Source organism: Mastigoproctus giganteus, chromosome 13 (genome assembly GCF_048544385.1).
Source record: "Mastigoproctus giganteus isolate SK-2022 chromosome 13, ASM4854438v1, whole genome shotgun sequence".
Lineage (NCBI taxonomy): Eukaryota > Metazoa > Arthropoda > Arachnida > Uropygi > Thelyphonidae > Mastigoproctus > Mastigoproctus giganteus.
In genome coordinates, this window is record NC_143587.1 from 77,630,849 (window position 1) to 77,646,275 (window position 15,427).

The following is a 15,427-nucleotide window of genomic DNA, read 5'->3' on the forward strand; positions in this document are numbered from 1 at the left end:
AGTACTAGTATCATGATTATTATTAAGTGTACTATACAGCTGGCTTTGTAGTTAAAAGTTTCATTTCTTCTAGACCCATCAGCCTGTATTTGTACGACTACTTCAAGGTGCCTTTAGACTTACTCAGTGTTCGTGGTTAAATTTGCAACAAAGGATGAATATTGAAAGTTGTATCAAGACCCTTTCAGACATAGGTAGCATATATATTCCTTATATTTATGGGTATTATTTTACATTACAACTTAGCATGAACTAGACAAGAGTGCATTGCATGGGCAGAATGCAGCCCTTGGACTTGTTTCATGCATTTCTCTTGTAACTGTGACTCTCATAATTTTCCCTAAAATTAACTGTTAACTGTAGATTGTAAAGAAATCAATTAACTTGGCAAATTAACATTTATGTTATATTCTCTACCTTTAAGTTATTTTAAAACTCCTGCTCTTTGAATACTTTAAAAACAGGTGTGAGCAACACCAACCTCTCTGGAAAAGGATCAACAACATTTTATTCAAAGAAACAAATGAATTATCAGATGCTAAATGATAGAAGGGCAATAATTATTTTAATTTTCTTTCCTTTTCCTGCAAAATCACCAGATTTGTTCCCAGACCAAATTTATTTGCCCTAATTGCTGCCTCTATACTAAGATACTTCAATATTCAAATAAAAATAAAACCATAAAATAAGAAAAAGCAAATTGATATTCTTAGTAGTGCAAGTGCATGACTCCTTGACAAAGGAGACATCTACTGAACACAAACCAATGACATGGAACTTATAGGAACTACTTTTATAAGGGACAGTTTTAATGCTGTTCAGCAAAATGCCATCAGATATCCCCATAGGATCCCAAACACAAAAGAACTAATGAACAAACTCATCATTGGCAATAATTTGGCTGGATAGCAGTCAGTGACTGAAATATGATCCCTTTTTGCAGTTCACAAGCCATCATATATATCACTGGAAAAGATGATGCTTATGAGTTTCCTGTCTTTGGTTTTTTATTTTATAGGTAAATGGGTCTCACAATAACTTTGATAGTTATGCATTTTATTGGGCGGTGAGTCGTGTGTTTGCACTACTTAGAGTGCATGCCGGTTTTATATCCTAATTTTATTTGAATGTTCAGGTGTCACTATTGGTTGTAGTATTGCACCTTCTAAGAATTTATCCTAAAATTAAACATGTTTGTTTCATTTTGTTATGGGCATGAAAGTAAGTTTACTTTATAGATTTTGGGGTGCTGCTGATCATGGAAATAGTTCTGAAAATGGCAGGTTGGCTCTTGTTTTCGAAAAAGTAATTTTTTTATTTATATGCCAGTAAGATATAGCTATGAACATAGCTATGATACCTATATCAAACACAAGACCTTTTCATCTTTTGCTTGTATTCAGCTTAGAGAGCATTTCTTTTCACCATCCAACGATAATCGGCTAACATGGCAGCACTCCAATTTCTTTTATGTCTTTGTTCCATCACTGCAATGTCTTGATGGCCCCCCCATCCATGTTTGTTGCTGATGGCACCACAGTTTGGTGGGAAGAAATCCAGGTGTGCAAGAAATGCATCTTCAATGATATGTTGTACCCCACTTTTTTTTAATAAATAATTAAATCTTCCACAATCTGCCTGTAGTTGCTGCCTTTAACGTTTCCTAGAAAACCATTCAAATCATTTCGAAAGGTTTTCCACACTGATTTGTTGCTATCACTAAGGACACATTCAAACTGTTCATCTTTGAAAAGTTGCCTTACTTGTGGACCAATGAAAACTCCTGCCTTAATATTCTCTATACTATGTCTTAGGAATTTCTCTTGCAAGTATGTGAATGCAGAACCTTTCACTTCTACAGCCTTCACAAAATTTTTCATGAGCCCCAGTTTGATATAGAGTGGTGGAAGCAAAACTTTATTTGAATCTACCAGAAGTTCAATTGCCAATTGTGTCATTTGAGTTCTTCATTCCAGGTTTTAATGATTTTCATTGAGGCCAACTCCTCTTCTCATAGTGCATATCCTTGGCACGACTATCTCACTCACAGAGAAAGCAACAGTATTTAGTATAACCTTTTGTGGTCCTAATAAAATGGTGATTACCTTTAAATCACCACATATCTGCCACTCATACTTCTGATAGTGTACATGGAGAACATCCTAACAAGATGTTCTCCATGTTTTTTTTTTTGGACAGCATACACAAGAGGTATTGAAGGCAGCATATTTCCATTGTGTAATAACAACAGCTACATAGCCTTAAGGCTAACCTTAGAAGTGTCTACATCCTTAGAAACAGCGAGTTTACCGTCTGGATAGAATTTATGTCTTTATTTTGAGTAAAAATGTTGTCACTTCACAGAATGATCTAGAAGATTCCACTGTTGTAACCTCAAGGCCAAAAGCTCAGTCTTATTCTTTGGCAGTTTGAGATCTCTGATGAGTCATTAAGCTCACTTTCTGTGATCTTATGTGGTTCAGAAGGATAAAAGTTTGCACAAAATGGTGGATCCCTTGACGTAAGTGGCTACTGTACTTCATTGTATATATCAAGTTGATGTGCATCAGTGTTTTCATTTTCATCAGAGTGTACAGAAAAATAGTCAGGTGGTTCAGGAATAGATAGTACTTCACTGTGAGGCACAGGACAAATTGCAGATGGTATATTTGGGACATCACTGTCCACTTTTTCTTTGTTGTCATCCCTTTTCTAATAGGCGGCACCATACAGAAGTAATCTGTGATGAGATTTGTTGGCTCCCTCCATATCATGGGCACTGCGAAAGGCATAAAACACTTTTTTTCCATTCACCCACACATTTCGTTTTGATGAACAGTAGTGCAGCATATGTGTGTGGAGCCCAGTTCTTGTCCTGGTCGCCTACTTTACACCCAAAGTACAAGAAGCAGGCCTTTTCATGGTTCAAGTTAAGGGACGCTTTCTTGAAGCTAACGCGACTTCTCCACATACATAACAGAAGTCATCCTGACTAGTCACATAATTTATGGGGTATATTAATCCTACACAAAATAATCGGAATCTCACAGAGAACAACCATTAACTGAGAACAAATCACCCAGTACCTAGCCATATTTGAGGATTACTGTGACAGAGTTGAAAACACGTTTGAGGTGACAACTTATCGCATGATGCAGAGCGAGGCAGCAGTTGCTGATCACGTGGTAAGAGCATGGTGATACTCAAACTGCAGTGTTGCCATGCCTTTTGCTGAGAGCTGTGGTTGATGATGTATAATAACTAACTAATATAAGACCCCCAACTCTAATTCGAAAAAAAGTGCCAATCGACAAATTTTAATGTGATTTTCATGTTCAGCAGCATAAAATTAGTCAAGATTGGGTATTTTCATTTTCGTAACCTTTTGTGTTGAACAGTGTAATCAGTGAGAAAGGAACGCTCATGTCATCCCTTACCATTGTCCTGGTGAAGGTAATTGTGAGTCTCTCCAGTGCCTCCAGACTGCTCTGCAACTTCTTTTGACACCCAAGGTTCTCACTTCCATTTATTCTAACTGTCATCCGATGCCTCCGTAGCTAGGTGAGAAGGAGCAGCAGTGCATAGCTCACGCTTCTTGATTAGACCCGGGTTCGAGCCCATCACCACCAAATACGGAGGATGCGGAAAGATCAGGGAATGACCACCGTATATCCCGGAGCAATATGGCCTTAGTTGCTAATGCTCCCAAAAAACAAAACAAAAAACTAACTGTCATTCCCAGCTTTGGCACAGTATACAGAAGGCCATACTGGCACCCAACAAAACCTAGCACCTGAGAAGTTCACTTCATCTTCCTTTTCTCTCACGTGTTGCTTCCAACTACTTTCAGAAACATGAAGCAAAAGTAACATAAACGTCTCTTACAAGGCTTAGACCACTTCAGGCCACTGGGCAGTCACCCCCTATGACTAAGCATCTTGAGTTTCCTCACTGTTTCCTTTACAAACTTTGCAATGAAAAGGTAAAAAAATATATATATTTGTACTAACTCTGCATGATTCCTGGTGAAACCTGGTGAGTCCATCTGGAAAAGCAAACCCCTGGGATTTAGTAAACAAGATTGTATGCTACAAAGTCCACCCCAGTAATATTGTGAATACAATCAATGATCAAGGTGGAAATGGCACTCTTACTTGAGAAACGGCAATCCAGAAATTGAGAAACGGTACCTTGATGAAATTGCAGCTAACAGAGCACTGGTAGGAATCACGCCTATTCATTTAAACCAAGCCACAAAAAAGTCCCAGCCATGTCTCCTCAAGATAATCTCATAAAGAGATCTGGAGAAGCAGATACAGAGCTACTTTTCCAGCTCCTCAACAAAAGTCTGGAAACAAGCACTTTTCTTCAACCTTGGAAACTACTGTGACTACTTTGAGGAGGCATGGCTGGGACCTTTCTCTGGCTTGGTTTAATTGAATAGGCATGATGTAGGCCCTAATATCTTTTTGCCAGAGATGCTTATTCTGTACAGAGCTTCTACTTACTACCGAAATGCCAACCTTGGCTCAGACAGATTTAGCTTCAACTGAGAGCACTGCATGGAGGATGCAATGTGTAAAATAATGACAGTGGCCATTGACACTCCTGATAACCATATCCTACCCATCTTGGTTGACTTTAAACCACCACAGGGTGTTAAAGGTCCCTTTAACACCCTGTGGTGGTGGTGGTGGTGATGGTGGTGTCAGCAGCAGAGAATCTTGCAGTGCTTCTGCCACATGAACATGAATAAACTAATAAATCGTTACCATCATGCAATACTTCCTTTAGGGAAGAAGTATCACCATACAAACCAAGTACCAGCTCTTATCAAAAGACATCACCCTGGGCTGCCTGCACAGTTCATTCCTCAGGTCTTTCTTCTCGGCCATTGTTCTTTTATTCTTAAAGAAGGTCTTGTAGACGTGGTTGCCTTTGCCAATAACCTGGTCCTCTTTGTTGGTCAGACTCCTTAGCTAACCCAGTAAGATGGAAGCTAAGTCCTCCAACAACTCCACAAATGATCTTCACTTCACAGACCAGAAATCTCAACAGAAAAGGGACCAAATCAATCCTACTCACTTAGTGGCACCAAACCACCAACTGTCAAACTTGTTGGCAGATCCTTTTGCCATCTCTCCGAAATGAAATACATGGGCATTGTTGTGAAACACAAAGCTGTCCTTCCTGCTCTCACATTACCTGTGTCACCAAGAAAATTAAAAACAATGCTGCCATAATTAGCATGATCATGTCAGATTGAGGTGCAGAGGCAAGCCTTTGCCTTAATTTGCAATTTCTTTATCCTGGTTATTACTTTAAAAGAGTTGTCAAGGTGGCAAGTGTGCAGAAACTTAAGTCTCGTGGCTCGGACTCCCGATTATCACCAGGTTATACTGGACCACCTTTATCCTGGCCCTGCAGATTATCATTGGTGGGCGCCTCCGTAGCCAGGTGGGAAGGAGCAGCAGTGCGTAGCACACGCTTCTTGATTAGACCGGGGTTCGAGCCCGTCACCACCAAATATGAAGGATGCGGAAAGGTCAGGGAATGACCACCGCATATCCCGGAGCAATATGGCCTTAGTTGCTAATGCTCCTAAAAACCAAAAAAAACAAAAAACAAAATTATCATTGGTGCACTCTCACTCAACTCAGAAGTCATCCTCAGATACCTCACCTTCCACCTCAGAAAAATGTCCTGACTGAAATCCATGGAATCAACCTCAACTTTACAAATGATATACACCAAAAGAATTGTGCTATCCAAGTCCAGGTTGCTCCAGCTTTGGCAATAGAGGCGGCATGCCACCACTAAAAGCTCAACTAAAAAAAATTCCTACCATACGTTACCTTAGTCAACCCTAGGCTCATTTCTGCAATGTCACCTTCCTAATCTCTTGACATGGCTCCTTCATTGTCGAAGCTTAATGTCAAAGTTTGCAGACGATACAAAGGTAGGCAGGGTTGTCAAGGACACTACTGACACTATGCTGCTGCAACAGGATCTGGAAAGGTTGAGCAGATGGGCTGAGAGGTGGCAAATGAAGTTTAACATTGACAAATGTAAAGTACTACACATGGGAAACAGCAATCCCAGAGCAACGTATCAACTCTGTGGTACTACACTGACAGTGGTAGAAAATGAAAGGGACCTTGGGGTGGTTGTGCAGGCAGATATGAAGTTCTCTGAGCAGTGCAGATGGGCTGCAAGAGTAGCTCATGTTGTATTGTCAATGATATATAGGAATTTTTCTAGCAGGGATAAGGAGGTGATTATTCCCTTGTATAAGGCAATGGTCAGGCCACACCTAGAGTACTGTATACAGGTCTGGAGGCCTCATTTCAAGAAGGATGTAGAGCTGCTGGAACGAGTACAGAGAAGGGCAACAAGATTAGTGAATGGAACAAAGGGGTGCTCTTACGAAGAAAGGCTTAAGTTTTGCAAATTACAGTGTCTGGAGACTAGACAGCACCAGCGAGGTGATCTGATAGAGGTGTATAAAGCCTTGAATGGTTTGAGCATGCTCAATGCTGATGGGATTCTTCCTCTTGCTCAGAATAATCACCTGAGAGGGCATAAATTCAAATTGAGGAAAGACAGATGTAGGATAGACGTGCGGAAATTTGCCTTTAGCCAGCGGGTGGTTGGTTGGTGGAACAGACTTCCAGCCCTTGTCGTGGAAGTTGATAGCCTAAATAAGTTTAAGGCTCAGCTGGACAGGTATTTTGAACGAACAGAGGGGTGAAGTGGAAGTGGTTTTTTTTTTTTTTTTTTTGGCTGATGCTGCATAAGCTTGCTTTCTTGCATCAAATGCCTCTACTAATGCTAATTGCCACATTGGCTCAATCGGTCATACTGATGACATGATGCTGCTTCTATGGAGAGGAGAGAGGACTTGTTTATAACAGCCCACACTATGATGTGCCCAGAAGCACTCTCTCAACTGGACAAAGTTCTGCAAAATAAGGAATACCTCATCTTCACTAATCAAGAAAATTACATCTTCTCATACTTTGCACATCATGTCTTCAAGATTCGGTGCTTCAGACTAAACTCTTTGTGGTACCCTAGTGACCCAACACTCCAACTCCAGCTGTAACTTCACCACAAAAAAAAGAGAAGAAAAAGAGAAGGACATCCTGCCCTTTGTTGATACTGATGGATTTCATATACCAGTTTACAGATCTCATACCCCCATTTCTCTTGCCATCCGTGCTTTCATGGAAATACTGTTAACACTGGATCGACTTCGACCAAGTGTGCTCGAGGTGACCCAACATTTGTACTCTGCCAGCATTGGGCACCTCGAGCCCCTGTGTGAAATGCCCTCTGTTGGTACAGGTCATTCACTCCCCCCCCCCCCCCCCGAAATCTCCATCCTCTGGAGAGAGAAATTGCTGCCATTGGGGCTCTTAGCATTCCAACACAAGATACAAGGGGTATGCCAACCTCACTTCCCTAACTTGCCATCAAAATTTCCCTTGGCATGGGATTGGTTGTCAGTTAGGTTGCTGTTGCCCAGTGCAGGGTCCTTTAGATTCTGCTGCTCACCACTGCAGATACAGGACTTCTCACACTCAGTGTGGAATTGGCTAATGCACAGGTCCTTGCACCTAAGATTTACATTATGATACAAATTTATATGTATATACTGGATTCCTTGTGTTCTATGGCTCCTTGTGCATGATTTATCCTCCCCCTAACTCCATCATGCTGACACTGACACAGACCTCTTCAAACTCAGTTGAAAGTACTGCATGCTCTGTGGCAACCACCTTTGCTCAGGCCTAAATGGATGTCAGATGAGGCTCATGGCAAAGAAGAAAAATGCATGGGATGTATATAAATTATTAAATGACACAGAAGCCTACGGCAGATATAAGCTAGGCTGTAATCAAGTCACAAAGGAGGTTCAGCAGGCAAAGGCAGATTATGAGAAATCTTTGGCAAAGGATGCAAGGAAGAACAACAAAGAGTTCTTTACTTATGTAAACTCTAGAAGGAAGGGGATGAATCAGATTGGTCCACTTAATATAGATGATTCGACTATTGATGATCATGCTCAAGTAGCTGATAAACTGAATGAGTGTTTTGTATCTACATTTACACACAAGGAGTTATTCAAGGAAGGGAATGCCAGAATTTTATCAAACTCTAACAGGGAGCTAAGTGATTTTGTGGTAACTGAGAGCAAAGTGGAGGAGAAATTGTTGAAGTTAAACATAAAAAAGGCACCTGGGGCAGATGGAATCTATCCAGTTATATTTAAGGAAGCAGCAAGGGAAGTAAGCATAACCTTAGCCATAATTATGAGAGCAACCTTAGAGTCAGGGGAGGTCCCCATGTACTGGAGATGTGCAAATGTATCCCCAATTCACAAAGAGGGTTCAAAGGGTGACAAATAATTATAGACCTATTAGTTTTAATTTCTGTTCCGGGTGAAAATAATGGAATCACTGGTAAAAGAGATGATACAGGATCACCTAGACAAGATAGCAGAAATAGTTCAGACACAGCATGGGTTTGTAAAGGGGTAGTCTTGTCTGACAAATTTGATTGGATACTACGATGTGATCACAAAGGAACTGGATGCAAAAAATAATTTTGATGTCATATACTTGAATCTTAGGAAGGCTTTTGATACTGTTGCACATGGAAGACTACTGTACAAATTGGAGCAGTGTGGCATTGAGGGGCAAATTGCTGCTATGGATAAAGGGATGATTGAGTGGGAGAAGACAGAGAGTGGTAATCAATGGGCACTGCCCTTCGTAGACTAATGTTATTAGTGGAGCTCCCCAGGGTTCAGTGTTGGGTCCATTGTTGTTTTCCGTATTTATTAATAATATTTATGAAGGTATATCAGGCTTGATGTCTAAGTTTGCAGACAATACGAAGGTTGGCAAGGTTAATAATGCTAATGACAGTACATTACTGCAACAAGATCTAGAAAAGTTAGACACATGGGCTGAGAAGTGGCAGCTGAAGTTTAACATTGACAAATGTAAAGTACTGTATATGGGTAGCAGCAACAGAAGAGAAACGTACCAACTGTGTGGTACTACATTCAAGGAGGTGGAGAATGAACAAGACCTGGGGGTAATTGTGCATTCAGATATGAAGTTCTCTGACAGTGCAGATGGGCTGCCAGAGCCAGTCATGGAGTTTTGTCAATGATGTATAGGAATTTTGCTAGCAGAGATGAGGAGGTGATTATCCCTTTGTATAAGGCAATGGTCAGGCCACGCCTTGAGTACTATGTGCAGGTCTGGAGACCTCATTTTAGGTAGGATGTTGAATTTCTAGAAGAGTACAGAGTAGGGCAGCAAGATTGGTGAGAGGAACAAAGCAGTGCGCTTATGAAGAAAGGCTTAGGTTCTGCAAGTTGCAGCATCTGGAGACCCGGCACCTGTGAAGTGATCTGATTGAGGTGTATTTGAGCAGGCTCAGTGCTGACAGGATATTTCGGTTTGCTCAATGTAAGAACCGGAGGGGGCATAGATTCAAATTGAGGAAAGACAGTTGTAGAATAGATGTGTGGAAGTTTGCCTTTAGCCAGCAGGTAGTTTGCTGGAACAGACTGCCATCTGTTCTTGTGGAAGTTGATAGCTTAAATAAATTTAAGGCTGAACTATACAAACATTTGTATAGTTCAGCCTTAAATTTATGTTTTGTATAGTTTAGCCTTAAATTTATGTTTTGTATAGTTCAACCTTAAATTTATGTTTTGTATAGTTCAACCTTAAATTTATGTTTTGTATAGTTCAACCTTAAATTTATGTAAGCTTGCTTTCTTGCATCATATGGCTCAACTAATGCTAATAACCAGCCTGATCTTGGATCTCCACCTATAATGATACCCTCTGTAATCAAACTCTCTCTCTCTCTCTCTCTCTCTCTCTCTCTCTCTCTCTCTCTCTCTCTCTCTCTCTCTCTCACTACATGCTAAGTCTTTCCCTACCTTCTCACTTTCCTGCTTTCTCCCCAGTTATTTCCCTTTTACATGACCAGTGGCCAGCTCCTCTTCCTCAACAATGAGGGGTAAACTTGATAGTTTTCCTCCTTAGGGGCTTGTCTACTGCCTTGCTTGTCAAGTAGAGGGCCCACCTAATCTGAGCTTTATATAATACAAATTGCTGACCTCCTTGTGGTATGGTACATGTATGACATAGCAGCTCTCAACTTTCTTTTTGTGATAACTACTCTGGTAGCTAAGAGGCCAGTCATACAACATACCAGCATAACATGCAATACTACACATTCTGACAGAGTTTTATACCATCACAAGGAATATCATGCAAAGTTGAAGGAAATTACAAGCACGTCCTTGACCAATGTACAGATCCTACAGACAACACATATTGTCTTCAAGCTCTGTGTTTGGTCCACTCTTTTTAGAATATTACTGCTAGCATTGGCAAATTATGGAAGAAAACAAGCTTATATAGCATCAACCAAAAAAAATAAAATGTGATGCAGGAAAGCAAGTTTATGCAGAAACAACAATAAAATGAAACACACTTCCCAAATCACCTCTCCATTTCTCCAATAACTTGTCTAGTTCTTGCTTGAATTTATTCAAATTACCCACTTCCACATAATAGATGGAAGTCTTTTCCAAGGGTCACTTATCTGTTCGTTGTAGGCAAATTTCCACACATCAGTCATGCAACCAACCTTCCACAATTTTAATTTATACTATCATCATTGAGCTTGCGCAATCCATTCAAAGCCTTAAACAACTCAATCAGATCACCTTATTGGCTCCTAGTCTCCAGATGCCACAATTTCCAAAATTGTAGCTCTCCCTTGGCAAGAGCACAAGGATGCCCTCACCAGTCTCATTGCCTTTGTCTTTACCCATTTAGGCAAGTGACATCCTAAAATGGGTCTTCCAGATCTCTATGAAATACTCAAGATATCATAACCATCCCCTTAGAAAAGGAGATAACCACCTCCATATTTATTCCTGCTTATAAAATTCTTGTATATCATTGACAAAACATCATGAGCTGTCCAGGCAGCATGTCTGCTCAGATAACTTCATATCTGATTGCACAATTACCCATGTCTTTTTTCATTTTCCCCTACCCTTATTGTAGTGGAAAATAGTAATAGTATTCTCTGTATAGTGCAAGGAAGCCACAAGCTTTTGCTGCACTAGCAAAAAAAAAAAAAAAAACAAGTAGATAAGAAGTAGAGGTAGACATACAAAATATATGCTTCTCTCCTCATACAGGTAACTATCTAGTTGACCTTTGAATTTATTCAAACTGTCAGCCTCAACTACCTGCAAGGGCAACTTGTTCCAGCTATCGATGACTCACTAGCTAAAAGAAACCATCCTACAATCTAATCTAAACCTCAAGCCCTGTAATTTGAATTTATGATACATAGTTCTGCAATTCTTTATAACAGTGAGAATTACACCTTCATTCATTTTACTAATACCTCTCAGAGCCTTATAAACCTCAGTCATGTAACCTCTGATGTGCCTGGTTTCCAAGCTCTGTATCCAACATGATTGGAGTCTTTCCTTATAAAGTTGTCCTTCTGTTGATCTCACCATTCATGTTGCCCATCTTTGGACCCTTTCAAGAAGCGCAATGCCTGTTTTTTTTTTTTCAGATGAGGTCTCCATACTTGAACACAGTATCCCAAATGGGCTCTTACAATTGCCTTATACAGTGGGATTATGACCCCCCCCATCTCTACAGGATAGCGTTCGATAAATTATTGATAGGACACCAAGGACTTTCCTGACTGCCTGTTTACACTATTAAGAAAACTTCATATATGCCCATATTGTAACTTCCAGAATCCTTTCCACCTCCACTGTTTTTAATTCAGCCCCACCAAGTCTATAATCTATTTGTGGGTTGATATCCCCCGCGTGTCAGACTTTGCATTTAGCAGCATTCAAGTATAGCTGCCACTTCTCAGACCATCCTTGAAGACTGTTCATTATCCTGAAGGCATACTGCTTGGCACTGATCATTAATGACTCTCCCAATCTTTATTGTCATATGCAATTTTTGACATTGCACCTTCTATCTCTTCATCGATGTCATTTATGAAATTGAGAAACAACAGTGGCCCAAGAACCGATCCTTGAAGGACCCCACTCCTGATGCTACGCCAATCTGAAGAATACTCATTAACCACAATCCTCTGCCTTCTGCTTTGCAGTCACACAGAATCCATCTGAGAATCTTACCAGTAATCCCATTCACAAGTTAATACAGTAACCTCTCATGAGGGACCGAGTCAAATGCTTTGCTGAAATCCAAATAAACTATGTTGAAATTGTTCCCCAAATCCAGCTCATGAGTAACTGTGTCAAAATAGCCTAATGAGTTAGTTAAGCATGATTTACCCTTAACAAAGCCATATTGTATGTCCTTCAGAATGCCATATCTATCTAAATGCCCTGGAAATGCACTCTTAATCATTGTCTCTAAGATTTTTCCTACCACTGAAGTCAGACTAACCAATTGATAATTACCAACTTCACCCCTGAAATTTCTTTTATGTATTCCTGATACATTGGCACTTCTCTAATCCAAAGGAAATCTCCCTGAGTTTAAAGATGCCCTTATAATTAACCTCAATGGTTCATTACACTCCCTTGCGCTCTCCCTCAAAACTACAGGATATATGCCATCAACTCTGGGAGCACTATTTTCCGTTATGCTCAAAAATGTTTCTATAAACAATCATCTGTAATTATGACATCACTAATTTTGTATGGCTCCTCCTCACTTGCACAGTCTCTTCTCGGGATGATGGGTCTTTTGTTAGTAAAAATAGATGCAAAGTACCTGTTTAATTCATTTCAACTTCAGCTGGGTTATCTAAGACTTTCGTACACCCAGTGCACAAGTGTCCAATATTACTCGCTTTTTTCTTCCTTGTATTCACATACATGAAATATTCCTTTTCCCCATTCTTTGCTCTCTTAGCCAATGCTTTCTCAAATGCAACTTTGGCCTGACCTTATTTATGGTACTGTTACAGATCAACTTGTACCTGTTGTAGGCTTCAGTACTTTTCATTGCTCTGTAACTGTCCTATGTTATTTTTTTTGTGCTATTTGACCAGACAACTTCACACACATCCATTTTGGTATCCTCTCCCTGCAATATTTTTTTAAAGGTATATATGCAGTCATGGCTTCTGTGATATTTGCTTTAAAAGTATTCCATAATTCAAATGTATTTGCCATCCCTTGGTAATCCGACCAGTTTACAGATGCCATATAGAACCCTAAACTGTCTAAGCTCCCTCTTCTGAAGTTAAAACTCTACTGCCTTTACCTTTAATTACTGCAACATCATTCTTCATCTTCCAATTGATGATTGCATCATCACTTCCTGACAGTGATTGCTGTACTTTAAGCCCTGTGATGCCATCTGTTTCATTAGCTATGATGAGGTCAGGAATATTCTAGTACTTTACCTAACAAGATGGTACAAATAATAATCATCTACTTTATTTTAAAAATTTTTCTCTATTGTGAGTTTCCCACCATTTATTCCAATCAGTCTGGGACAGATTAAAGTCACCCATAATAAGACATTCATGTTTGCTTGCCCATTCCATATGTATGTAAAGAATGTGAAGAATATGACTCTTGTCATATTCTTCACAATCATCTGGTCTGTAGATTATTCCCACTCTCATTGTTCCTTTGCTTCCAACTAAATCACACAACACAGATTCTATGCTGGCAGATGTAACTTCAGACTCATTAAAAGCTCTTTTTTGCACTCAGGCTTCTTTTGATGAGAAGTATGACCTCTTCACCCCTTCTATCTTGACTATCTTTCCTAGATACATTATACGAAACCTAGTGAAACTTGTCATCACCAGTTTCCAAGTGGCACCATATTTGTTTGCCCTGTTATATCGGCATTAGTTTTCCTAACCAGAAGTTCAAATTCAGCCATTTTATTGACAACGCTCCTGACATTACTGTAGGTCCAGTTGAAACCAAGCATTCTTCGATGGTTTACTACCCTGCCACACCCACTTGAAGTTATTTATTTTGTATCCCAAGCTTTATCTTCCACCCTCATTTGAAAGATTGCTACCCTAAGAATGATGTTACTGTCCTGTACAAGTTAAATGTTGGAAGTGATCACAGAATGGTATGATGCACACTTGATATAGATGTAAGAAAAGAAAGGAAAAACTGACTCGAGTAAATAATACGAAGGTCTTTGAGATAACAGAAGAGGAGAAAAAGCAGTATGTACTGGAACTTAAGAACAAGTTTGAGCTTCTGCAGACTGTTCATGACCAAGATATCGATGAGGAATATTACAACTTTCTGAAAGTGATAAAGCCCAAGAAACCTATAGGTAAAAAGAAATCCAAAGAAGAAAAAAACAGTCAAGAAACACTTGTCATGATGAACTGAAAACGACAAATGAAGAGAAAGAAAAACATTGACAGGGAGAAAATTGAATATACTGAGTTATGCAAAGGCATTAGAAAGAGACTCAGAGAGGACATAAGAAAATTTAACAGAAGAAAAGTAGAACCAGCATTAAGGGAAAACAAAGGATTTAAATCAGCAGCCATGAGCAGTAATACAGAAAGACAAATGATACTGAAACTGAAGAACAGCAATGGTGTACTTATGAATAGCAGAGAAGGCATAATTCAAATAGCAGAAGACTACTATAAAGGTTATACAAGAAGCGAGAGAATTATGCCAGCAGTGGGGAAGATGGATCACGAATTAGTAGCACATACAACATACCTAATATCCTTCCTGATGAGGTAGAACACGTGTTGAAGAAAATGAAGAATCAGAAAGCTCTGGGGGAAGATGAAGTTACTGTAGAGTTATTAAAATTGGGAGGAAGAGACATGACACAAAAACTGACAAGTCTCTTCACAAAATACATTAGAAAAGGTGGTACCTAAGGAATGGAATAATGCAATCATAGTTTTGCTGCATAAGAAAGGAGCTAAATCAGAAATTGTAAATTATAGACCAATTAGCTTGTTATCCCACATCTACAAGTTGTTCACAAGGGTCATTACTAACAGATTAGAAAGAATACTTCATGAGAATCAACCAAAAGAGCAAGCTGGCTTTAGGACAGGATTCTCAATATGGATCACCTTCACGTAATGTCACAGCTAATGGAGAAAGCAAATGAATATAAAACACCATTATGCCTGGCATTTTTGGATTATGAAAAGGCATTTGACTCCATACAGCATAAGGCAATGTTTCGGGCACTGGAAAAACAAGGCATAGATAACCCATATATTATGATTTTGAAGAAAATATATGAGAATGCTACCTCCTTTATTAGACTAGACAAAGACAGTAGAAAATTTAAAATTGAGAAAGGAGTTCGACAAGAGACACAATATCTCCGAAGTTGTTTACTGCTGCCCTTGA

The 15,427-nt window shown here is 39.6% G+C and overlaps 1 protein-coding gene across 1 annotated transcript in view; it reads left to right on the forward strand.

Annotated features, from left to right (window-relative positions):
- Itpr (Inositol 1,4,5,-trisphosphate receptor) overlaps positions 1-15,427 on the forward strand; it is a 1,293,714-nt gene that overhangs the window by 747,448 nt on the left and 530,839 nt on the right. The window contains exon 34 of the mRNA XM_090387283.1: positions 74-194. Within this exon, the coding sequence (XP_090243409.1) occupies positions 74-194 (121 nt within the window). The remainder of the gene's footprint in view (positions 1-73; positions 195-15,427) is intronic.